Source organism: Bactrocera tryoni, chromosome 2 (assembly GCF_016617805.1).
Source record: "Bactrocera tryoni isolate S06 chromosome 2, CSIRO_BtryS06_freeze2, whole genome shotgun sequence".
Classification (NCBI taxonomy): Eukaryota; Metazoa; Arthropoda; class Insecta; order Diptera; family Tephritidae; genus Bactrocera; species Bactrocera tryoni.
Window position 1 is genome coordinate 257,047 of NC_052500.1, and position 27,273 is coordinate 284,319.

The 27,273-nt window shown below is 32.2% G+C and overlaps 2 protein-coding genes across 21 annotated transcripts in view; one reads left to right on the plus strand and one right to left on the minus strand.

Annotated features, from left to right (window-relative positions):
- Positions 1-256: 256 nt before the first annotated feature.
- Positions 257-966, plus strand: LOC120769607 (DNA-directed RNA polymerase II subunit RPB11). Its single transcript, XM_040096688.1, has 4 exons — positions 257-396; positions 455-544; positions 597-771; positions 835-966. Exons 1-4 carry the CDS (start codon positions 344-346, stop codon positions 868-870), a joined length of 354 nt encoding a protein of 117 aa, XP_039952622.1. The 5' UTR covers positions 257-343; the 3' UTR covers positions 871-966.
- Positions 967-2,600: 1,634 nt separating this feature from the next.
- LOC120767303 (restin homolog) overlaps positions 2,601-27,273 on the minus strand; it is a 32,472-nt gene continuing 7,799 nt past the window's right edge. For 3 of the 20 annotated variants that reach the window (XM_040093191.1, XM_040093190.1, XM_040093189.1), the window contains exons 3-17: positions 20,862-20,924; positions 16,830-16,967; positions 16,506-16,547; positions 14,442-14,594; positions 14,175-14,381; positions 13,940-14,105; positions 13,626-13,803; positions 13,346-13,405; positions 11,798-11,908; positions 9,421-9,525; positions 8,789-8,855; positions 4,190-8,010; positions 3,762-3,892; positions 3,154-3,362; positions 2,601-3,091 (exon numbers count right to left, since the gene is read on the minus strand). In XM_040093191.1, the coding sequence (XP_039949125.1) occupies positions 3,048-3,091; positions 3,154-3,362; positions 3,762-3,892; positions 4,190-8,010; positions 8,789-8,855; positions 9,421-9,525; positions 11,798-11,908; positions 13,346-13,405; positions 13,626-13,803; positions 13,940-14,105; positions 14,175-14,381; positions 14,442-14,594; positions 16,506-16,547; positions 16,830-16,967; positions 20,862-20,924 (5,495 nt within the window). In that variant the 3' untranslated portion in view covers positions 2,601-3,047. Of the gene's footprint in view, positions 3,092-3,153; positions 3,363-3,761; positions 3,911-4,189; positions 8,011-8,788; positions 8,856-9,420; positions 9,526-9,567; positions 10,259-11,797; positions 11,909-13,345; positions 13,406-13,619; positions 13,804-13,939; positions 14,106-14,174; positions 14,382-14,441; positions 14,595-14,661; positions 14,917-14,957; positions 15,464-16,505; positions 16,548-16,829; positions 16,968-20,861; positions 20,925-21,386; positions 21,465-26,297; positions 26,511-27,273 lie in introns of those variants that run through there. The other 17 variants (XM_040093196.1, XM_040093197.1, XM_040093199.1 and 14 more) reach the window with 17 other exon arrangements.

Here is a 27,273-nt window from a genome sequence, read left to right on the forward strand (position 1 = left end):
ATCAATTCAAGTTAGATGAATTGTCATTAGTGGTTGAATTACCTCAACGTTAGAGGAAACAAATTAATTAGCAGATACAAATGAAGTACAAAGTTCTATACAAACAATATAGTACTAATATAATCCGTTTTCATACCTATGTACATTAGACATAAAAAATATTGGCCAGTGAAAATAGCTAACTCAGGAAATAATTATTGTCAGCGGAGATGGGATGTAACATTAATCGCGAAGATATCGATAAATAAACAACAGAAATTCTCCCTTAACAAATTCATAGTTGGTAATTTGCATCGGTTAGCTTATTTATTATTTTATTTAGAAGTTATATATTTTCTACGAAATGAATGCTCCACCAACGTTCGAATCTTTTTTACTGTATGAAGGTGAAAAGAAGTAAGTTGTTAATATTTAACAAGCTATCTAATAATGAGGCTAACCTGTTGATTTTTAGAATCATCAAAGAGTTGGATACAAAGGTTACAAACGCTGCGATATTCACAGTCAACAAGGAGGATCATACACTTGGCAATATGATTAGAAAGTATATAGTAATGAAATTACTTCAAATAAATCTTAATATGTTTTTGTTTTAGTCAACTTTTAAAGGATCCAAATGTTCTTTTTGCTGGGTACAAAGTGCCGCATCCATTGGAGCACAAATTTGTTATAAGAATACAAACTACTTCCGATTACTCACCGCATGAAGCATTCATGAATGCGATAACAGATTTATTAGCAGAACTATCATTGTTTGAGGAGCGATTTAAAGTAAATTACGAATTGTGTTCATTAATTTTGTTGATACTAATCAAGCTTGAATTTTGCCTATAGGAAGCTATTAAGGAAAAAAGGGAAGGTGGCGATTAAATAATTCATTTCGAAAATATGGATGATCACATCCCCAAGACAAAGTCAAACATACAATTATTATATAATGGACTTGATTAAGATAATAAAATAAAATAATAACAAAAAGAGCAAATTTGAGTTACAGTTGTTTTATTTAATAATATGTAAAAATGGCCGAATTATTTCAATAATATGATTGCAATAAGAATATAATATATTCATATTATGTAGAATATTTTATAAACTTTTAAGTAGGTATGAAATTAACAAATTCAATTATATCGTTATATTAGCATATATTAATTATTTAAGCAATTGTTTTGCCATGTTTGGTTCCATTTGATAATTCCATTTGGTCAAATAAAAAAGTTTTCCTATAGACGGTTCCGACAAATGAGCAGCTTCTAGAGATTTTGACAATTATTAGCAAATGGTACTCACATTCCAACACCAGCAATCCATTAGGAACAATTTGCTGATCGCGGACGTAGCTCTTCAACAGTCTTATTAATGTTTATATACAAGTTTATGTTCATATGTCACTAAAAATTTTTCATATACATATATATTTGAAATTTTTTAAATAACTAGCCTAAGTCCTCGTCTTTGCTGTATGTATGTACATCAGTATGTATGATGTAACATTTTCACAAATATCCTATCACTTGAAATAAATTATACGTAAAATATGTCAGAGTCTTTGCATAATACTGCATCGAATATCGTTACACATACATATGCTTCTTGTTATAGTGTATAAAAATGCAATGCGTCGCACGCCCTTTTCTAATTATATAGTAATGTTTTTTTCAAAATTTATCGAATGTATTTGCAAAATTGACGTCTGAAACCCAGATAGTAGTGCACGTACATAAGTAACACAAACTTGATCGTTGCCGTTTAAATATTGCATTGTTCTGTGCAATGCTTCAGGATTATTCGTAAGCTATTATGAAATCATAACAAATTATTATTCAACTTTTTCTTGTGCAGTAACAACTATCAGTATTATCCCTATACATATGTAAAGAAATATTACTGTACCCTGTCAGTAGTTGTGTGATATTATTTTGTTTTTGCTTTTTTAGGCAAAAAATATTAAAATGATTCTTACATTAATATATGGAACACGTGATTATGATTTGAAATACAATTTTGTTTATATATGAATTGTTTTTACTTTTAACCTAAAACAATGCATGCATGCTACATCCCGACGTTACAAACTACCTATCCACCAATTTTCAGCCAAATAGGTTCGGCCGTTGAGTTATCAATATACATATACATACTTATGTATATTACAAAATTGACAATGATTTTGCAAAAAATACCTCCGTCAGGACCTTCTGCAGGATAAAATGTTCCCGTTAATGAAATATTATACATATTATCATCGCTATATGCAGATATAATGCTATAAAACCTAAATAAAATTTTGTGAATGAAAAAAATATACATATCTAAATTATAGGCTACATAAATCACTTCACACTCTTTAAATGGATATAATTTGCAATACCAAATTTCTTCGGGTAACTCAATATAAAATTAAATATCTAGCTTGCCTTATTCATGGGTTAATTAAAAAGCTTAAAAATATACCGCATATTTATCTATATCGAAATGATATAATTTAATTATTTGTTAACAAATAAATTTACAACAAGTAAATTTGGTTGTAAAAATGCAATTTTTTCCCTATCTACATATTTCAATCGCACATTTAAATAAAGTAAATCACAACATAATCGGCGATTAACAACAAAATATATTTTGTATTTTGTTACATGTTGCGTGTAAAATTACAAATAACAAACTAGTTTTAAGCAGCTATTTTAAAGTAATAGTAATGACACAAAGAGTGTTTTTATTTCTTTAGTTCTTTGCAACTCTAAAATTTGTATTAGTTAAAGAATTTATAAAATTATATTAGAATCAACAAATATAAATTTTAGCTATACTTCTTTACAAGTGTTTGTATGACTAAGTGAAAGAAGAGAATTATGTACATATGTACACGCACATGAGTAGCAAACAATAAGGTTTAGTCCTCAACTATTTATCACAAACGCATAATATTTAAAAATATACACATATGTATGCATATTGAAAAAGTCGAAATGTTCAATATCGTTAGTTAGTAGATAAACATACTATAATACATAATAATATATATAGTAAATAAAGTTTTGCTACCACTCGTCTTCAGCGCATTCACCCGTTACGTGACCGAAAACTAAAAGAGGGAATAATTTAATTAATCCTATCGGAACCTCATATAATTTGGCAAAAATTTACCTTCACAGGTTTCACAGTATTTTCGTGGTTCTGGTAATTTCCGGACCTTCCTTTCTGTCGCTGCGGTCAACGGTGGAGGTGAGTAGTCTCGATCATCGGATGCTTGAAGAGGGCAGTCTTCGGTTTCGTGTTTGTCAAATTCATCGCAAATATCGCAGAAAACACGAGGAGCTGGTTTCCGCTTAGCGATTAATTCAAAAGCTTTCGGTCTAAAAAGATCAAAGATATTTACATTTACATCACTTGAGTAAAAGTTTGTGCTTCGTGTATTTATATCTGCATAACAATAGATTAAGCAAAGAAATTAAAAAAAATGTATATTTTTAGTTCATGTTCAATTCTCAACAAAATTATTAACCATAAAAAATACAATATCAAATTCTAAGAAAGAAATAAATAAAACTGGAACAAAGTTTGCCGTGAATTCGCATTTTTCACGACTTAAATAAAACATTTAACTGATATTGTGCTTTATTGCACCTGGTAAGAGCTTTTTAATAAATAAAAAAAGTGTTTTGTGCAATGAAGACTTACATGTGTATCAATAATAGAAATTATTGGTGTTTTAAAAAAAATGTGTATAGTAAATATTTTCATGTTCTACTTACTGAGTAAAGTCTGTGGGTAACGCTTCTAGTGCTTCGATCTTAGCCTTTAAAGAGTCATTTTTCTTTTGCATGTCCGCAATTATAGAATTCAGGAAGTTGATTTGTGCTAAGTTGCCTTCTGGTTCTTCACCCTAGAATAATTTACTTAACTTTTATGCATACAATAAGAATGGGGCAACTAAATATCGCCCATTTAATAAAAGACTGACGTTAGTCAAAAAGTCGTTTTTAAGTAATGCAGAATTAACTGTACTTTCATTTGTACATACTATATATTAGAAATAAAGAAAATATTTAGAAAAGCATAGTAAAATTATAGAAAGAATTTGATTGACAATTATAAATATATTTTCTCTTTGGGTTTTATTTATCAGTCTTTTATTAAATTAAACATACATATTTATGTATGTAAGAATTTGTTTGCTTACCTCTTTTGGCACATCAGCAGTTGCTGAATTATTTGGTTTCAATACTTTCAATGCTTGTAATTCATTGATACGACTTTGTGCAGCAACTATTTCACGAGTTTTTTCTAAATCAAGACTCTCAAGTTTTCGTTGTATTTTAACGTTATCACTATTTAAATTTTCTTGAAATTCCATATTACGCAAGTTTTCTTCTTCTAACTCTTTAACACGTTCCTGCAGCTTGTGTAGCGCTTCGTTCTTAGCCGTGTTTTCATTATCCATTTCGTTGACTACTTGTTTGTATTCGTCGAGTTGACTTCGCAAGGCTGCTTGTTGTTCTAATAAATCTTTCTTTTCATAAACTAGTTTTTCTAATTCCGTATTTGCAGTATTCAATTCAGAGATTTTTGTGGTCTGATCTAATAATGTGCTCTGTAATCCTACTAAAGCCGTTTGTGATGCTTCAAATTTAATCAAGATACTCGACAGTTCACTTTCTTTTTCCGTTATAATTGCCGATTTTTGTTCAATATGAGCTTGCGCATCAATTAATTTCTGCTTCATGTCGACAAGTTTTTCACCAATTTTTTCCATATTTTGATCAGATTCCATTTCAAAAAGTTCGAATATATGGGCTGTTTCACATTTTTCTTGTTCTAAGGACAGCAGTGCATGCGACATCTCCGCATTGGTTGCTGAAATATTTGTGTTGACTGCTTGCACTGTGTCCACCATTTTCCTCAATTCCTCTATCTTACTTTTATCGTCTTCTGCCATTTTCGTTCTAAATTGGACTTCAGTGTTCGCAACATCTAATGCACTTTTCAATGATTCAATTTGATTTTGGAACTCCTTGGCATCGTGAAGTACGCTTGACTCTGCTTTTTTTAACTGTTCGATTTCACTACGACTTTTTCTCAGTTCATCTTCGATTGTTTTTAGTTCTGATTGCAAACTCTCTATTGTCTTATGTAGTTCCAACTTTTCTAACTCTAAAGTGCTGAGTGAATTTGAACCATCCAATTTGGTTTGACGTAATACCTCACGTATCTCTTCACCCTCGTTGCATAAGTTAATTATTTTTTTACCTAGCTCATCCTCCTTTGCTTTAAAATCGAGTTGAGATTTTAGTAATTCATCTTGTAGAAGTTTTATTTGTTGTTGTAGACTGGAAATAGCCTCATCTAACTTGGCCTTACTCTGCTCTGCATCCCTTAGCTGCGCTTGGAAATTTTCGATAATTTTTTTCTGCTCGGTTGATTCTTTCTCCTTCAAGATATCTAACAGACATGTTGACTGTGCTTGCATTTCAAATTTCAATAATTCAAACTCTTCTGCTTGTTTGTCTTTTGATTTTATTGCTTCTTGCAATTCACTTCTTAACAGTTCCGTTTCACGAAGTTTAGCTTCAAGTCGCTGTTCTAGCTCCTGCAATTGATTGCTAAGTTGCAAGCGATCAGCAGTTGATTTGTCTGTTAAGTCCTGCATAGTTTTCTGGTTTTGAGTAAGCTCCTCAGTCAATTTGGTTACAAGTGCACCAGAAGTGGTTGACGTGTTTCGCAGGGTTGCCAAGTCTCTTTGAAGATTCTCATTTTCATTCTCTATTCTCGTATATTTCGCAGAAAGTGCTTCAAATTTGCGTGATAGCTCGCTTAATTCTAGTTCCTGTTTACCACATTTTTCTTGTTCCAGCTTAAGAATTTCTACGCGCTTGATATTCTCCTCGGTAGCACTTTTCATTTCCTGCGTAAGCATCTCTACTTGGCTACACAATATATCTAGGCGTTGTTGACTGGCCTCCAACTGTCCTTCGAGATTAATGCGCTCCATGTTAGTTTTATCCAATAGTTCATCGTAAGCCTTTTGTTTTAGTGTCACCATTTGTGACACTTTCAAAAGTTCAGTGTTTGAATCTGTAGATGATGTACGGAGTGTGTTCAAATCATTTTCAAGTGTTTTATTCTGCTCAACCATAGATTCATATTTGCTTTGCAAATTCTCCTGCTTACGTTTTTCGTCACTGAGTGTCAGCTCGAGTTTAATACTCTTTTCCTCAAGAACAGTCAATTGCTCATTTTTTTTTGATATCTCGCTGCGTGTTTGCTCAGTGATTGCGCGCTCTTCTTCCAAATCTTTTGAAAAATTTGTACATTTTTGAATAATCTCTTCTATCTGACTTTCTAACTTCAACCGTTCATCATTATTTCTTCCTTCAGTTTCTAGTAAATTCTTCTGATACATCGCGAGTTGATCTTTAAGTCTACTAATCTCATCCTCAAGTTGACAAATAATTGAACGGGAAGAATTAAGTTCATTTTCAAGAGTCTCATTTTGAGTTTTCAGACTTTCACATTTTGTATTGAGGCTATCTAGCTTGCGCGTCAAATTTCCGATTTCAAGTTGTTGCTGCGCACACTGCTCATCTTGCATTTTATTTGCGATGTTTAAATCAGAACATTTGTTTAAAGTTAGCGCTAGCTCTTGCTTTTGTTGATTTAAGTCATTATTTGCGGTTTCAAGCGCACTCATGGTCGTATTAAGGTACTCTATTTTTTCTGCTATTACACGATCGTGATTCGCACATGCCTCCGCCTGAGACTTTAAAGCATTTTCTTTAGTTCTTAAATCTTCCAGCAGGGTTTGCTCCTTTACCTTAAATTCTTCGATCTTTGAATTCAATTCTTGTTCGGTCATCGAAAAATTCGATTCAAGTTGCTTTAAGCCTTGTTTTAACTGACCAGCCTCGATGTTAAGAGCCTCAATCTTTTTCATTTTTTCATCTAGACATTCCTGTAATTTTCGTTGATCACTTTCTCGATTTTCGGTGAGAGTTGTATTCGATTTTTTTAATTCTTCTAGGCTTTCTGTATATTCTTGTTGCTGATCCTTTAAAAGCTTACGAAGTTCTCCTTCTGTAACGGCGGCAATAATTTTCAATTCTTGTTCTTTTCTAAGCTCTGCATTTAGACGATCATTTTCTACTGTAGCATCATTAATTTTTTTTTTCATATCTTCTATGACAATATCTAATTGTGTAATAGCATCTATATGCTCCTGATCTGCACTTGTTGCAGCCGACAACTGCTCTTCCAAGGTCTTCTGCGATTCAGTCAATTTTTTCACGTCTTCATTGACTGCTCTAAGCTGTATTTCTGCGGAGTCTTTAGTATTTCGCAAACTTATTATCTCATTTTTCAATTTCTCGACTTCTTGCAAAATTTCAGTCATTTGCTTTTTCTCCTGCAAAAGTTTGTCTTGCTGTACTTTAACTAGTTCCTCTAGTGTCACATTCTCTGCTTTTTGCATGCTTAATTCCGATTTCAACTTCGCTAATTGCTCATTAATATCCTGCAATTGTGAATCACGATTTTTGCATTCTGTTTGTAAAATCTCATATTCATCTTGGTTATTAGAACGTTCGATTTCTACCGTAGATAGAGCATTTTTCTGAGCAGTAAGTTCAGAGCGCAATGTGTTTAATAGCATATCCTTCTCCTCCAGTTTAAGAGTAAAATCGGTTTGCAACTGCTGACGCTCCTTCTCTGCTTCTTCTTTAAGCAGATCCAATTCATGACGCAGATTCTGAATGCCACATGCTGATAATGAGAATTTTTCAAGACTCTCATCTTTGTACACCAGTTCTTTTTGCAATCCTTCATTTTCCTTTTGAAGATATACTATATTTTCCTGCAATCTTTTTTGCTCATCTTCAGCGTTAACGAGCCGAGCTTCGTATTCCTCTTTTTGTTGTTGTAATTGTAATGTAATTTTGGCGTTCTCGGCAATGGATGTTTCAGTCGGCGCATTAATGGCAGTAGAGGTATCTTTTGCGGAGTCTGTTTCTGTAGGTGGTGTAAAAAAATTAATTTACGTAATATAATAATAGACATACATGTGGAGTGTTATTCTTGTAGCGATATTGTCGTACTGTTCAACAGATAATTTTTACTTTTATACATGTATATTAGGGTTCCGATAGTTGATTTCTTTTTGCTGACCTTCATTACCGTAACGTCACACCACGTATACCATGTTGTATGAGCAACACAAAATTTATAAGGCACCTTTAGTTATGAGAGCTCAGTGCATTTGCTGTATAACTTTAACTGCGTATAACCAAATAATGGATAATTTTTATGGAAAAAACGAATCAGAGAAATGCTTGTGCACTTATCTACAAGGAGTAGAGCGCAACATTTTGTATTAGCATGTAGACTTTTAAAAGTTGTAGGTTTATTTGCTTAAGCAAATTTCCCTCTATCAATAGAGGAAAAGTAACATGATTTAAGCACGGTTTAAATTGAAAAAGAGTTTGTTTACGTTTGCTTTTAGGATAAAAACTGGAACTTCAGGACACGTCAACAATAAAAGATCATCTTCAGAAATAACGGAAGCCGTAATGTATATGTACAAGTATATAAATATATGCCATTAATAATTAAATTATTTATATAATTTAATATTCTTCCGCTAAGCTTGGGCAGGAGGTATTGAACATACTTATGTATGTATGAATGTAGTATTGTATTCTTGTGCTAAACATTCAAAGATACTTTTAAATGGCCTTTTAGAAGAAATGAATGTTAATACTGTGCTAATTTTAAATTGAAGTTCGCTTACCTGTAGAAAGATCTGTTAATTTTTTCTCCAATTCCTGAATTTTTTCCCTATATACATGAGTTTGGACCTAAAACATAAAAGGTGGACTTTGAGTTGAAGTTGTTATTTATTCAATTTAGAAAATTAATTCCAAAAGTTCAAAGGCATTGATTTAATTAATGCATACTCCGTTCGGAATGTGTTTGTGATTTACGATAAATTCGAAGAAACTTTAAACATTTTTTGAAAAAAAAATTATATGCACTAATGTTTAATATGGTACAGTGGAGAGCATTTTTATATTTGCATGAAAAAATTATTATTTATTCATTTATACAAAACGTTATATGTTTTGAGCTTACATAAAATCCCTTAAGACATTTAAATTTAAGCGATCTCCTCTGAAAGACTTTGTGATGGATCATACAGCAGATCCTTCATTTTTTGTGATATGGGTAGTAAGTAGACTAATAGCCATTGAGCAAGTCTAAAATTAAGAGGGGCATACCGAAAAACATTTAGCGCCACAATTAAATATGTTATATGTGTTGGATTTGGCTTTTACTTATTGCGCCATCTATTTAACAGTGAACATACTAATGCTTGTGAACTTTTAATATTCATTTCCCAATCAGCTAATACGACTTTCTTACATCGTTACCACAGTACGTAGCTTCATCGATAGAGAATTGCAAATCTTCCGATTTTTTACGTTCATCATCCAGTGAGCGCTCCAATTGAATTATTCGGGACTTCAACTAATGTTCAAATGGGAGATAAAAGGAAATAAAACATTTGAAAAGGGCTACAGCAACTTCAATTTTATTAGAAACTTGAATTTTACAAAAGCATATATAAATATATTTATGTATCATCACATGACTATTAAGTATATTCAACATTAGCAGCAAATATATTGCATATATGTATATTTCTAGTTATACCTCTAAAGGTGCAATTGATTATATTAAATATTTATTAAATACAATAAAGTAGCATAATAGTAAAAATCGTAAATTGAGTAAGCAATAAAATTCGCTCAATAAATCCATATGTACATATGTGTGTATATATGCATATTTATCACATGGCTACTGTTGCAGCTTGCAGCTAGTTTTGCTTGCAATTATAGTTAACTTTGATGATCGTATATAATTCCTGATTTTGAATGCAGCACCGTAATGATATAGATCCTTTATATTGATGTTAAATTTTGGTGTTTTTAGTCAGAATTCCATATACACATGTATTTCTCAGATAATTTGAGCACCGCTTACATCTACTTATAAATACATGTATGTATGTATATAAGGTATAAGCCATCAATAACCGCGAATCCTATTTGATACGGAGCGGTGTAAGGATACTGTGTAGAATGCAGTGCCGTTCATGATTGCCATACCAGCCTCGAAATTCACGACGAAGTTCAGCCAGGCGAAAACCTCGACGAGTGATGAGTCGTACCCAACGGTCTGAACCATTGAGTTTATCCTATATTAAATATTGTGGTAGAAGTGTGATTGATATTGATGTATTTTTAAAACTACATTCGGACATATTTTAATCTAAAAAATCTTAATACAATGGCTTATTCTCATATACATATACCTTTGCCTTCGCCCACTATTAGCACGCATACATAGTATGTAAAAGCCGTTCTAATTTGAAATATTTTTAGAACCTTCAATAAATTCCATAACTACTATTCAGATACTTATAACATATTCACACCTACAAATATGCATGCAGGTATGGGCAAAAATATATTTTATAAGCATGTTATGTTTTTTACTAATTCAATTACATGCACATACACGCATGCATACATATGTACATACACCCATTCACTGCTCCCTTTTGTAGCCGAAAGCAGTATTTTTCGTACTTTGCAATTAATGAAACAAACTGCAGTCTTTTCAATATGCAAATGACATTAAATTATTTATTTAAAATTAACATATAATCAAATATAACAGTAACCAGAACAATAAAAGAAAATATCGACAATTCATTGTCCCATATGAAAAATGCATTATTGGCTTTGCAAAATTTGCATAGAAAGTTTTTTAAAAGATTATAATAAGTTTTCAAATGTGCGAAACTTATAAATATAAAAAAGACAATTAATGTCAAATTCATTAAAAGTTATTAGGTGTGAATTGAATTCGTACGATTGAAGTGAAATACATTTGTGAACTTACAATTGGTAGTTTTTTCTATAGTAACTGTTTGTTTTATGTAATATTTGATTTTTGTATATGCCAATTTTTCTTTTATATGAGAAAAACACTTTCATTCAAAATATTATTTCATTCGAAATTTTTCGGAATACCTAGAAACTGCTCGGTCGTTTCAACCGGAAATTTGGACGATCTGTTCCGATGATCCATATGAATGTATGTGAGTTTACTTGCATGCTATTAAATTTATAAAACCAAATAGTAAAATCATAAATTAAGTAACAAAATAGCAGTTTAAAACCAAGAACAGAAATATGTCTTAGAGATAAAAAAGTAGATACGCCAAATGTTCAACGGAAAACAAATCAGCAAATATCATCGCATCTATATTTGAATGCCTAACAATCGGAATGTTAGCAGGTTAAGGTGAGGAAATGTGCCTTTGTAGGTGTGTATGTATGTATGTATTGTATAGGACCTCATCTTATACAAATATTTGCATGTATGTGCTTATGTGTACGAAACCCCAATTATCCGAAATATTTCCAACAACCATATACATTCCTATAATTATTTTGCAATTATGTAGAATCTAGAATGCATATAATTTATTTGTATCCCAAAACCACACTCTTTTCGTTGGTGGTGTAGGGGAACGTGAGTACGTCCACTGTTGCACCAATGAGGAACGTTTCTTCGCAGACGAAGAGGGCGGCGATTGGGAACCGCGTGATGAACGCGACGACGGTCGTGGCGGAATAGTGGGCAACCGTTGCCGTGTCAAACGGAAAGGTCGTTTCTTATCGGCGTACACAACCGGCGCATAAAGCGCGTCTTCGTAGATAATTACCTCGTTTATATTCTTCTGGTATTGTAGCGCCTGATTCTGGCAGTCTTCACGATCCAACTCTCGCTCGATCATTAATTGCTCAATGTGCTTCTGCTTCTCGTGTAGTAAATCCTAGCCGTGTCCATATTAAAAGGAAAAAATGTAAAGAAAATTATACAATTTATTCACCTTAATCAAAGCCATTTAGACTTAAACGTGCCATTTAGACTAAATCATTTTGTCACATGCAACTATGGAAATTTACTTGTGTCCGCAAATACATATGTGCATAAGAATGCATATAGATACAAAGGGGGAAATGCATTAATAATGGTATGTACGTATATAAATATGTAAAGGGATTTGCAGTTAAAACTCACAAAAAATTAAAAGCACAAATTTCACATATGAACATTTCTTTATATACATACAAGTGCTGTAATAAAGTAATAAAAAACCACGTTTCTAGCTGTACATGTTCGGACCTATTTATTTGATTCTTATGATTGTTGAACGTTACCAGGTCAATTACCTTTGTATTAAAATTACATGTAGCTGTACATATGTAATTATGCAGATACATAGACTTGCATACAAATACACATATGTATGTATGTACTAAACGTACATACATTTAGTTTAGTTTATTAATGTTTAGCTTTATTTATGAAAAATCAAAATTTGATTTTTGTAAAACAAAGATCCAGCAAGAAAATAATAATAATGTGCATAGAAAAAGGAAGTGATTGATTTATTTGATTTGAAAAGACAAAATAATAACAAACAAAAAACAAAATACATATACATACCTATGAATACATATACACATGTACATTTTATTCATTGTTAGCACTTAAAAAAACTTAAAATTATATTTTAGTAACAACACATAAGCAATAAGAAAAAATAACTACATAAAGGTAAGGCGAAATATCGTCGGATTGGAGGAAATTACAGGTGTTTAATTAGTGCAATTATTAATATTCATTTAGCATTCACACAATGAAGTTGTATATACCCACTGATAAATTGCGGTAATATTAAAGATAAATAATTTGAATCATACAAGCATGTACATATTTATGCACTCATTATGGGCATTTTTTATAATTACAGAAAACTTCTTTGTGCGAATACTCTGGAATGTGTATATATGTATGTATGGACGTATGTACATACACATATACATACCCATACATATCGTCACCTAAAATGCAAAATAACGTATGACCAAAAAAGTGAGTGGTTCATTGACTACGATCCTCTACTTCAAATTACTTACATATGTCCAACATTTTTAGATTCTGCTATCAGATATAACCCTGTTTAAACCAATATTTAAATTTTGTTTCACTCATCTTCCATTTTATAACGTGTTCTATTCTTTCCCCTATAAATTTCCGAAAACGTTGTTACATTATTTTGCATTTTAGGTGACGATATGTACATATATATACAATTTTTGGGGTCTCAGTCCCATAGAAATATTTGGAATAATGGTCAAGCATGTACATTTATATTTCTTCCCAGCTTTCATGATCCATATATGTAAGATGTAATATAGCATACCTGCATGGAATATTGCGATTTAGGCGCGGCAACGACCGGCTTGATTGACAAAGATTTGCGCTGTATGAGAAAATAATTTAATTTCGTTTCTGTTAATTGATTCGATTAGTTTGGTTAATTGCAGATCTTATGGTTATAAGTTATGAAGAGAAATATTAAAAAAATATTTCTTTAAATTTAAGAGAAATTTAAATTGAATAAATATCAGCCAGTGAGAACTCGGTTTTAATGTTTGGTTCATAAACGCCAACAGAAGTTCATCATAACGTCTTATTTATACCTGAGCATTCATGCGCAAGCGAGATGTATTTGTTGTTGCGATGCTGTTTATAGTACCAATTGAGTTGAGAGATTCTCGAGAGCCTGTTCGGGATAGACGAGACTTTTTGGATGATGGCGAAAGTGATACTTTGGCAATCGGCACGAACACTCCATATTTCGGCTTACATTCGAAATACCTGCGTAATTAGGGTATAAATTCATACATATGTATATATTTAGTTTCAGAACGTCAGACAATTTTTAATTGTTAATTAAAAGATATATTTTCAGGAAAAATCTGTGTTGTTAAGCAATACTTTGATTAAAACTTACTTTATACCATCGACGGAGCCATCATTTTTACCAGAAGGCTCGTCTAATTCCACACCACACCAATTGCCTGAAGCGAACTGCGTTTCACCCAAATAACGCAATATACCTGGACGACTACCGAAGCCAGACGACACAATAATGCGATCGCCAACTGCCAAGCCATTTTCTTGGTTATGAAATGCAATAAAAAATTATAATTAAATGAAAATATTAAAATGAATCTTCAATGCCATACTTCCCGGGCTACGTAGAAATGAACTGCGTATGCTGGCAGTTGGTGACACCGTACGTGAACGTTCTGGAGACATTTTTGCAAGTGGCGAGGTCGGCGTATTTGCCCCAGAAAGTGGTGCCAATGTGAGACGTGTTAAGCGCGAGAAAATACCCCGCCTTGGTTCGCATTGGAAATAACGTTTGCCAGCGACGCACCCATCATTTTTACCTTAAATAAGTATACGCAGTGTGTCACTGAAATGACTATTTTCGTCCGATGAATACTTACCGTTCGGTTCATCCAATACAATCCCAGCCCAATCCCCGGGTGCAAAATGAGTCTCGCCAATGTAAGCAATTTGTCCGGGACGAATACCGCCTACCCATACTTTCTGACCAATTATAAACTGTTCTGTATCTTGTGTTAGAACGGCACCATGATCTGAAGAAGAAAAAGTGGACCAATTCAAGGACAATTGAACAATTGAACAACTGACGAAATACACAACCGTGTTGCCTTTTGACCATTTTCTTGCAAATGACAACTAAATATGTATGTAAATTCTAATGATTGTTACATACACAACGTTTTACCAGATTTACAAACACAACTTTCATGTAAATTTTATGTTCTCCAACGAACGGTAAAACTTGTATGACCACAGTAATCTCGTCAGTGATAAAACGATCGACAGTTGTTGCGAATACAAATGCAGTACATATGTAGGTATGTATGTACATACATATGTATGTGTCTGGGTCTATGCATAGTGAATATACGTACATATTTATTTTAAAAACTTTCCTGTCATTTTCTTCAATTGCAGGCCAGATTATCACTTATTTTATTTCAAGGCTAAACATTCAGCGTGTACAGTGAACAACGAGCGGAACTAACTGTGCTGGTGCATCAATGCATTTGAGTTGGAAGCGGCCAAATTGAGAAAAACTCTACGCGTAGAGAAAATATCAGCAGTAGCAAGCTGAATAGCATTGTGACCCTACATACATACATACACGCATGTGCAAGCTAGTAAGTGTATGTCTCATGGAATAAATATGTATGTATGTGTGACTATACTTATAGTATTTTGCCCATTGAAACAACGAAGAGGTGAGGGTGTTGCAAATCGAATTTTCCAGCAATATACTTACATATACATACATACATAAATAGATAATTGCATGTATGTATGTATGTATGAGCGGGTGTGTAGAAACGTGCACAGATCAATTGATCACGAATCCACTCTCAACATTTGTTACATACATATGTATGTATGTACTTACACATCGCTCTCCATATAAATATACATATACATATGTACACACGAACAAGAGTCTATAGGTACCATATACATATGTATGTATGTACAAATAACTTTGGCGTTCTAATTACGCCATTGCACAACAAATATCGTCAATCTCCGATACAATATCTAAACAGATGGGCGGCGGGTGCTGCGGTGTTGAAGACGACGTATACCGCCTTCATGAAATGTGTTCAAAATCATCAGCAAGTGTTGAAAATAATTTGGTATTGATTCCTGCACCTGTCTCAAAACAGTACACGGCAAGTAAATAATTCCAATTCAATCAAGCTCCGAAGTTGGACTGTGAAATCAGAGCGTTAGAAGGACAATATTTCTGTATTTTCTCTTTAAATATATGTACCTTTTATTTCTATTATTTGGAAACTTGGCACACTTACAGAAACATTTTTAATCAAGTAATGATTCATACTAGTTGATTTGGTGTCAACTTCAGCTAAACAAACACAAGTTGTTATGCTAAAGCGACAACCGAACCAATACCAGTTTTTTAATGCATGCGCTTTACCCAATTAAGGCAGCAAAAAGTAGCACACATCTGATGCATCAAATGCAAATGCGATGTGAAGGCACCTACACCCGCGCTGCGTTACTTTAGCATTGGCATTGCAGTGGCGTAGCGCTGGAGTAACTGACACATACTTACATAATTGCGAAAAAGCACTGAACGCATACATTAAACTCGCCTTCATTGTCGAATCACAACTGCAAAATGCGCACTATTTATATGAACACCCATCAAAGACGAAGCCCCAACAGAATGTTGCAAGAGTATAGGATGTTAAATACAAGTAGATTTTTATGGTATGTGAATGGTATATAGTAATTTGAATTCTTATGTATTTTGTGAACTTTTAATATTTGCTTGAAATGTATACATGTACATATATGTATAGTACATGTGTTTACTAATATATAAAAGTTAGTACGGACTTGGCCTCTGTCCAGGGAGTTAAGTGATCCATATAATTTTCAAAATATATCTGAATACATATGAAACAGTTAGTAGGCGAACTGCTTACCTGAACTGCGGCGGCGCCCGGTGGCTTCAAGATACAAATCGACTTTCAACGCAAAGCACAGAAACAACAACGAGAACAAACAATGAATTACAAAAGCAAGAAAACAAAAGAAAAGATAAAAACACAAAATGAAAATCGTGAGAAACATATGTACGATGTGTATGTGCAAAAATATAAACATTTTAAACTTACGCATACATGTACTATATACAGATATCTTGTAAGTGAGCGTTGAGCGGTCGCTCGATATGAAGAAAATCACGACCAACACTTGTAACATTCACCGACAAAATATTTTAGACGGATATACATATATTAACTTACAAGAGGTGTGGTGATCACCATCCCCAGATTTCAGGGATGTCGTAGTAGTTTTAGATGAATTACGTGACGATAAGTACTGATCCATTTCAGGGGAAAGTGAGGACCGTGTAAAGCGCTTCACAGTCTCCTGGTACAAATCTGTCGAACGTTGAGTAATAAGTAGAAGCAGATACATAGGCAAATAAGTACACATGCATGTATGTATGTATGTTAGTAGAAGTAGTTGCATGAGCCGGCCACGTCATTTTGGCATTTCACATCGGTACCAATTTATTCAAATAGATCACTTTCGCCAACATTAGGTTAATACATAGTACATACATATGTAAGCGTGTATGTACGAATATGTTAGGTGGCGTTAAGAGATCGACCGTGTCAGAAAAGTTGAGGTTCCATAACATTCATGCCAAAATAAGCGAGAATAATTAAATATTTAGATGGGGCGTCAAATTATATGTGCAACTTTTCTATGTATGTAGCAGTAAACTTATCTGGCTAACTGGTTACTTGGTTTATTTTGCGCAAACACATGTGAATATTGTTGCCAAATGCACTAACAATAATTGAAAGAATTAGTTGATGTGATTTTGGTTAATATTTATGCAAGCGACATTAAAGCATAATTTCTTATGTTGGATATTAGTGTATTTAGTTTAATAGTTCCCCTATGTATTAGAACAAAATCCATAAAATAGTACCCCTTAGAGTTTGTAAAAAATTGTAGAATTCAAAGCTTTTGTTTAGTTACAAAAAACATTAATATCTCTTTGGAAACATTACATCCATATATATAGGTGTACACAAATACATAAACCAGACCTTTGGTTGCACACATTTTTTGTCTGAAAATAACTTTTACTGGGAAACTTTTAAATTAAATGACATAATGTTAGCTTCTAATAGAACCATATAGAAATTTTGCATTTGCGAACGGCTCACATAAGAAATAACAAAGCTAGTTCATAAAGGTGAGAAAAAACGGTAAAACCGGTATAATGCGAATTAAACGGCACTGTTTCGCCGAATCGCACAGCGACCATATCTCAAAAAACGTAACATAACGAACGAGAGAAGTTAGACATACTCGCACTACGTACATACATATGTACTTATGTACATACATACATATATGCACATATGTCCAATTTACAACTGAGACCTTGTGCATTTTTATTTTCCGTTTATGAATTTAAACTGGCATAGCAATTTTCTGAGTTACACGTATAGGAAGGAAAAGAAGACTGTGAACTCACACCTAACCTCACCTAACAGCACTCAGCAATCAACACGGTGCAGTAAAACAGGCGCAAAATGTCCTAAAATCTGTTACATTGACATCGTTTAACAAGTGGCAACAAGCTAAGGCTAACCTTTTCCTATTGTATCCTCCGTCTTCACTTTATCATGTTGAAACAACAACATTTAATAATGTTGCCTCTATTGAGTGTCAGGTTAACAAGCTGCAACTTGTCCATTTTGGGATTAGATACATGGATCAGTGCCTGCCTATTGAAATTTACAGTGGCTGCCGTCCCTCTTTTTATTACTGTTTATCTACTGGAATATATTTAAAAGCACATTAATCGATTAAGAAACATTTTTCATTAATTAAATGATCATGTTCTGTCAGATACGATTTGTAGATTAGTTATAAAAACTTTAGCCAACCTTTAAATAACATCCTATGGGCGTTACGACGTCTATTTGGACTAGTGGATAGACATAATCACGCGCGCGTATGTATATACACTGCGCGACATCAGGTTAGCACATCTTCATCAACCTAATACAATTGCTTCTGATTTTTTGTTATCAATTTTTAGCTATATTATTGTTTTATTATTATCATATTTATACGAACAATCACTGGTAAGGAAAATAAGCGATAAGAATGTAACGTTATATCTGTACATTTTTTCTACTTTCTGTTCGATATTTTTGCGTCATCAGGTTAACTCTGCTCTGGTTGAAGCTTTCAGTGATTGAAATATCAAAAAAGTTGGCAGAAGTCGAAAAATTATATACAATTTCTGGCGTAATAAGTCGGAGTACGGTCGATTATAATGGCGGTATTAAAAAAGTGATTTCCGGTGTTAACAAGTGAGCAATTTGGCCAACATCTTGCCAAATGCTGGTGTAAAAGTGAGCTTATCCGGTTCCTCGAAATGAAACACATGTACAGGAGCTACATATGTACGTGCGAAGTGCAATTTTATACAGTGAGTGCCTTAATCAGTAGACATCAATGTAAGAGAAAAGGTGTGAGGATGATTAGCTCGGTAAGTTTTCGAGTCTAGTCGACAGTATTCTACTAAAAACGATATTAGTTGAAGGTATTAGCAAATCTTGATCATGAATTTTCTAAAATTATATTGGAAAATTTTACAAACTGCTACTCAATTGATTCTTTGAGATCATTCTCAACTAGGTGGGATCGACTCATTATTAAAATAATATTCAAATGTTAAAATTAGTTAGGGCATAAGTTTAAAAATATGTTAAAGAACATTAAATAAAGTAATATGTGCTAATGACCAAATATGAATTATTAATTGTTTTTATCATAAAAAAAAATATAAAATATGGTAGAAATATGTATGAAACACTAATGTTATAAGTAATATAAAACAAAAAGTTTTTTTAAACTTTACAGAATTTTTCTTAAACTATTTATACCTAAAGTGTGCAAACCAGTTGAAGCGCAGTGTATATTAAATACAACGATGGAAAAAAATTATATGATGACAAATCACATAGTTGCTTCAGCTTTATTTGAAAAATTTGTGGCGCAGTATGAAAGCCCACACATTGGTCAATTAGCTACAAATACGCTATATACTATACGTACATACATATGTACATTCGTACGAATTTGGCAGCAATATTGGGGTGATCGTATCTTCTGACATTCTTGAACAATGAAGTTACTAACCAAAAATTCCAAACTATCAAAAGTATGAAATCCACACGTTGTCCAGACGTTTCACTTTCCCATTGCATTATTTATATAGTGGGCCACAGCGGGGCAAATATGTACATATGCAAACTTTTTTTAGAAACGTTATTTATTTCATTATTATATTGAATTTTTATACATACGTATGTATGTATATATACAAGTATATATATGTATATAAGGTACAGGTTAACTGAAACTGTTGCGATTATCTCATCGATTCACTTAATAGAAAACACGAATTTTAGAAGAACAGATAAGAAAAGATGAGAACAATATTCAATTAGGTTGACAAAACTTGCACTTTTCGACATCAACAATTTAGTTCACTCATACATACATATCATCATCGAAAATGCAAAATAATGTAGCTTTACTCTTCATAACTTTACAGGAGAAACGAGATAAATATAAACAGAATATATGTATGTATAAACTAATTATATTGAAACAAAATTTTTATTTTGGTATAACTTGGTTATATCTGATAGCAGAATCATAATTTTTTTTGCCTATGTAGTGGATAGCAATCAATAAAAAACTCAATTTCGCATTTTTAGTTGACGATATATCTATGTTCATGCTTACCTTTTCATATACTATATGTAGTATGTATATAAGAAAAAAGTAGGCGGTAGTACTTCAAAAGGAAATGTATAATATGCATTGCTGATTATGTTAATTAAAAAAAATACACCTACGAAACATTTATATAAAAAAATAGCTTTTGAGTTATAGTACATATGCAATTAGTTTATATTTAAGAAATGTTTTCCATTAAAGGGCTAATGCATATTTTGATAACTGTTACTCTAATTTAATATATTCTCGAAATATAGAGTAAAATTAGCTTAAAAACTCTTTTCTTGTTCCATATAATGAAAAAATTAAAATTCATATTGGTTAGTTATTTATTAACATTAGGAGTTACAGTGCAACAATAAACTGAAATATGAGAAAATATAAAGGACTGTGCATAGGTATCAAGCATTTGAAATAAATTAAAAAGTCATGTGGTGTTATGGAATATCTGTTTTTTATAAAAAGATACAAGAAAAACGTTTGCAATACTGTACCTGTGTATGCTGAGTTAATAGAGCTCAAATTGCCATCGCTTTCACGACTCATGCTTTTTGAATCTGTAAAATAAAATTAAAAAAAAAATGAAAGAGCGTGGCGCAGGCAAATAAGGATAAATTAAAATTCGGGATAATGCGGGAAATTAAAAAATTATCAAGCCCAACGGTAAACTGTCAAACAAAAAAAATAATAAATTTAAATTAATAAAGTAAGCTCTGGATTATTCAGAAAATGTAAAACATATTAAGATTTATTAAAAAAATTAAAATATTGTACAACTTTCAAACTTCGCATTTGATGTACATAACATAACATACATACATATGTACATACATAATTATTAGTTTTGTAAAGCTTAAAGTTCTCAGGCTGTTCGGTTACACTTTACATTAACATGTTTTGTACGCAACTAAAAAATATGGCATTCAATGTTGTTAATAGAAAGAACTTGAGTTATAAATATATCGTATAAGCCGAATCCGTATAGAGGGTTCATGCGGTTCCTCTGAATTGTTGCTTACCTGGATGTTCAACAATTATTTCCAGGCTCTTTTCAAAAATATTCTCATGAGTTACAAATCAATTTAAGTAGTCTGGGAATGGATACAAACTGAGAATAAGCACAACCATTCAATAAAAATATGTTTGCAGATAATTACACTATCCATATTAGTTAGCAAAACATGCGCTATTATCTATTACGCTATAATTTTATATTTATTCCGAAATTTACGATAACACATTGATTTCAAAAATTTACGTGTTATTAAAATCAAGAGAGGTAAAAAATTCATTACTCATATAGTTTCGAATTTACAAATGAAAATTGTAATATGTCCTTAAATAGTTGTTCCAAGGTCTAAATAGCAGCATATACCTTTCAGTAGACTACATATGTATGTAATTCTCTTTCAATGTTTTTGTATAGTAATTAAAGCCCAACTGACATCAAATTAGGCAATAATGCAGCGTAAATTCTGGAGTTGTCTTTTGTAGAAACTTTTTACACAAGTAAAATTAACAATAATCAGCAAAAATACACAAACATGCTTGAATAAGAAATAATTATAATTGATTGCTTTTGCTGTAAGTACACACCATTCATAGCTTATCAATGAAAGTGTTGGAGAGAAGCGCATACCATGGTTTTGATTTCACTTCGCTTGTTACGTTGTGTACATTATTTTGTAAATATACGCGATAATTAATAGTTTTTTGTGTAGGTTACACACGAAAATACCAACTTACGTTTACATAAAATCTTAAAATTGTATATCTTCTACAAATGTCATACACAGATAGCTTGTGGTCTAAAACCCCTAACTACTAATATACATACATATATACATATATTTTTTAAGTAAGGATGTTAGTGAAATTCATACTTCGTTCAATTCCAACTCAAATGATTTTATTTAATTGAACTGTCACTTCGTTAGCTGACGGCGAACACGCTCATATTTGCCTTTTTATAACAATTCATTCACAAATATACAAAATAATAACAATGATTACTAAAGTTAAAATGGTAATGTACACCGTCCTCGTCATTGAAACGATTATCCATAATTCTCATATGGATGAGAAATTTTATATTGACAATCAACTATACATACATGCATATTCAAATATTTGGTATATTATTCAGAGAGCTTACCCGCTTCTACGAACAAAATGCAATTTGCGTAAATCTCCACGTTACGGACGGTAGAAGCTGTGGTGGGTTTTCATTTACATACGTTGAAACAGCAACGTTGCTCAATTGAGAACAACAACAACTACGTAAGGGCCGTACGTCGGTGACTAATGCTTCATTTAGTTACATGCTCAAAACTGTGGATCGAATCAACTGATTACAACGTATATATGTATCTCATGAGGCTGCATTGTAAATGAACCGCTCACCACCGCTTCTATCGTCCCCATCTACCGACCGTATACTTGGATATCTGCGAAAATTGGATTTTTTACGTAGAAACGAGTCAGCTCTTTCTCTTTTCTCTTTTGCAACACAAGGTTGCCAATAGTAATATATTATATTATATCTTGTACTAATTAAAAAAATTAGCTTAAATTTATTTGAAATATTCTTGAACTAACTCGAAATTAAAGTCGAATACAATTATTCAGAAAAGAAAAAGAAATATGATCAAGAAAGAACAACAACTAAGTTGTCAGTACGCAAGTGCGGTATGTCGGTGACCAAAGGAAGCATAAATGAAGCATACGTTGTCACTACGGAAGGGCGGCATATCGGTGACTAAATGAAGCATAAGTCTGCTTATCATGAACTGGCAAACCAACTGATGATCAATCAGCAAAACTTTATCTAAAATATGGCTCACCCTGTATGCAAGCTTATTGATATACACTCAGTCCTTTTTTTACGCGATCTCTTTTTACGCTATTTCACTTTAACGCGGTTATTTTTTGGCAGCGCAAGTTCCTGTTTTTACGCGAATTTCTCACTTTAACGCGATTGCTTTTTTTCGTGTTTTGCTTGTTTACATATTTTTAAGCGTAATAATTTTTGAATATGTCGGCGCAACCTAATAGAGTGTGGATATTGGTATGCGTGTGTGAGTGTATGGGTATACAGTTTCGGGAATTATAATAATTATATATAATAAGGTCTTAAGCTTGCAGCAGAATTGGAAAATTATTTTGTAGCAAATGATACTGATGCCGAACGTGCACGAATTTTTCAAAAAGAATTGAGGCCCTGCATGTTAAGATATAAAGAACTATATCGGAATGTATTGGGTCCAAAAAGAAGCATTCAAACAAAATTAACTGAATTTATGGTGAAAACTCAGTCGGAGATGCTAAGTCAATCAGAACATCAATCCATAGTTCTTACTATTGATTCTGGTACAAATTCTAGTGATATCAGTGCCGGCCATCAAAATAAGCGGCTAAGAATAATTTCCACTACGGATAATGACAGTGATTAAACAGCATTCAATGGTTTTTTCAATAAATCTACCTATTTTCTATTTTCTTCTCTTTTATATATGGTTTTTGTTTTGTATTTTTTATTTTGTTATGAATGAATAAATCATAAGTCTGAAATTTGAAACTTATTGTATTGTTTTTGAATATTTTTTTGCGCGTATATTTTTTTATATTCGGAACCAATTCGTCAGTTAATATTGGAAAACTAACCATTTTTACGCGATTTTTTTTTACGCGATTAGTGGCAGAACCAATAATCGCGTAAAAAAAGGACTGAGTGTACAACCGCAAGCGTTTAAATTAAAAAGTGCTAAAAATTTATGTATGTGACTTACAATCCAATGCAAATATTTATGTATGAATGTACATATGTGGGCTATAGTTTAGTAAATAAAATTATTTTCGAACCAAAGAAAATACATTATAAATAAATTTTTGGTTTACATATGTATGTGAGTGTGTAGATTTCGTGATTTTGACTCTGAAACCTTTTCTTTATTATTTAAATTCAAAGTGTATGCATACTACATATACATAAAACTGATTATTTCAGTTTATTTATGTATGTCAACGGGTATCGAGTTTATAATATGTATGTATATTCATAATTAGTGGTTAACCACGAGAGTCAACAAATAGTATACCTACACACATAATCATAAATACTCTTCAGCGAAGCTTAAATTGGTATGGAAATATCCTAAATAAAATTTAACTAATCAGAGAACCACCATCAAATCAAACACATACCGCGACTTGGAATTTTATTATTATTTGTGATTTCATGCATATATGTACATACATATGTATATGCATTGGCCCAAAAATAGAATATTTGATGTTTCCAAATTAAAATGTAAATATAACAATTTTAAATCATATTTAATAAAAACATTACTTATATGGAAAACTCATACTAGTTGTAAAGTTTCTAACCAGTTGTATCGTTGCTGGACAAAATCTCCCTTACATAAACATATGTATGTACATATACATATGTATATATGTACATACACAAGTAGTATTTTTCTTCAAAATAACCCATATTTTTAACCAAAATTGATTGGTGAGGGCTCTTCAAGATAACTACGAGGGTAGAAAAACCATAGGTAACAGCATTCTTCTTGGATACTTATAAGGAAAGCAAGATTATACCGCGTTTTATTATTAAGTACATGGATATGTGCTTTTCAAAAACATTTGTATAAATATTGTATATACATAAGCATGTACACACAAAAGTGTTATAAATTTTTGTTTACATTGTTTAACCCTCGGTCGCCTCTAGCAAGCAAGAAAATGAATGCGCTTTAAGGGTGGAGGAAACACGAATGCTTTTCTGACGATATACATATGTATGTACATACATACATACATAAATATGTATTTAAAATTCCTTTACTAAAGCCAATGCAAGATAATTACCTTCAACAGGTAACAAATCTAAATTTTTAATTTTTTTTGAAACACTTTGAATGGAATCCCGCGATTTTTTGAGAAAAATGAATGTAAGACGATAATTATTAAAAATTTGGAAAAAACTTTGCGGCGTTATCGCGTAAATTATGTTCAGAAATGTTATAATAAAATACCCGGTAATTTCATCAGTTTTGCTTCATCTAATTTGAAATATTATACACTCTATTTAGAAATAAAAAATAAAACTTCATTAAAAACATTCAAACAGCCATTTCAAAAGGTTCTTCTAAGGGATTAGCTAATGCTCTATAAACATATTATACGTATGTATGTATGTACATATGTATGTATATGTATAATATCTTTATTTTCGCGCTGGTTGTGCAGATTTGTTAACAATCGTCTGAACATCTGAACATTACACTGAATAGGCACGATTCCGATTACTTTGGCGGCGGGGTAAAAAAAACCAATTTCCATATAAATGGGGTATGTGCGGATAGGGTAGCTTCTCCAGAGGAGGAATATCCGAAAATAATGTAAAAATAACTAATATTTTTTGAAATAATCACGTTTAAAAATTCAAAAATTTGCACTAAGAAAACATGTTATTTCTCTATGTTTCTCTAAATTTTTTCACATTTTTATATGTATGTATATGTATAATATGCGATTTATGTTTAATAAAAATAAATAAGTAAAAATCTATAATAATATTGTAAAATTTATATCATATCGGGGTGACTGAAGTACTTTCGCGTAGTACTCCTTTCTGCGTTGGCGGCCTTCGGCCGCGCTTTAAAAAAATCGTTTGCGGTACCTATAACCTTATATATTTTTTAATCAGGAGGACTTCCTCTTTCCAACGGTACCTTCAAATCGCGGCGCCAAAGAAATCGGAATTGTGCCACTGAATACAAGATATGTATGTGTTGTAATTGTTATTATTTATTAAACTCGTATTTGGCTAATTCTCCACAGCTTTATTTAATGGATACATTGCCAGTATTTCACTATTTTCTTTCTTATTTAACACGATAATATAACAAGAAAAACACCTTATATTTATCATTAACGAAAATTATGCCAATATACAGTCTTCTCCTAACGTCGTAAAATGATTTCTCACCGAAGTTTCAAGCGTTAATTTTTTTTACTAGTATGGTATATATACAAATGTATAATGTACGTTTTATATAAATTTCTATTTCGCATCAAAATTCAGGCGCGTGCACGTCTGTCTCGTAAAATGTCGTTGGAGTAACTAAAAGTTTCTCCGAAGCACCTTAAAACCGCTTACTAAGCTTTGTTGTGAACTAAACGAGAGGCAGCACCGGCGACAACGAAAACAACAAAACCACAGCAGTCACATATGTACATATTATTCAACACCATAAACATCATTATGGCATTCATTAAAACATCATTACTAAATTTCCAAGTACAATACACACACATACAAAAATAGAATGTATATACATAAGTAATTTTTGCCTTAGTCTCCAACGCTACTACGTTTGCCAAAGAGTCTTTTTGATACTGTAGCTGATGTGGATTTGTGAGTAAACAATTTACGGTATCATAACGCAAAACTTACTACCAACGCAAGGTGTGTGTAAGCGTAGAGCTTAAGACGCCTAGTACTCAGACTTCTTCCATTTTAATATTTTCGTAACACGTTGCATAGAGTGTAAAAGTTTCGTTAACGACCGCAAAATCGTCTTGTTCGTAAATATGTATATAAAGTGAGCTAGGTAATTATTTAAGGCAAAAACCAAAATTTAGCAAAACTGATTGCACAATAAAAGGGAATATGTGGTTGAAAATTGTTTTTAAAAATTATAATAAATAAAAGGTATTCCTGAAAAAATTATGGAAAACATTGCATTTCATAAAATCTTGCCACGATGTGGAATTGGATCAAATCAATAACACCACCATCTCCCATATACACATATGTATGTACATACATAGGGCAGAGGGAGGAGACCTAAGGTTCACCGCAAAAAGTGGATCATCGATATGCTACTACAA

Coding starts and splice junctions, on each gene's coding strand:
- LOC120769607 (XM_040096688.1), top strand. CDS start 344: ATGAATGCTCCACCAACGTTCGAATCTTTTTTACTGTATGAAGGTGAA. Junction 397..454: donor CTGTATGAAGGTGAAAAGAA/GTAAGTTGTTAA, acceptor GTTGATTTTTAG/AATCATCAAAGAGTTGGATA. Junction 772..834: donor TGTTTGAGGAGCGATTTAAA/GTAAATTACGAA, acceptor TTTTGCCTATAG/GAAGCTATTAAGGAAAAAAG.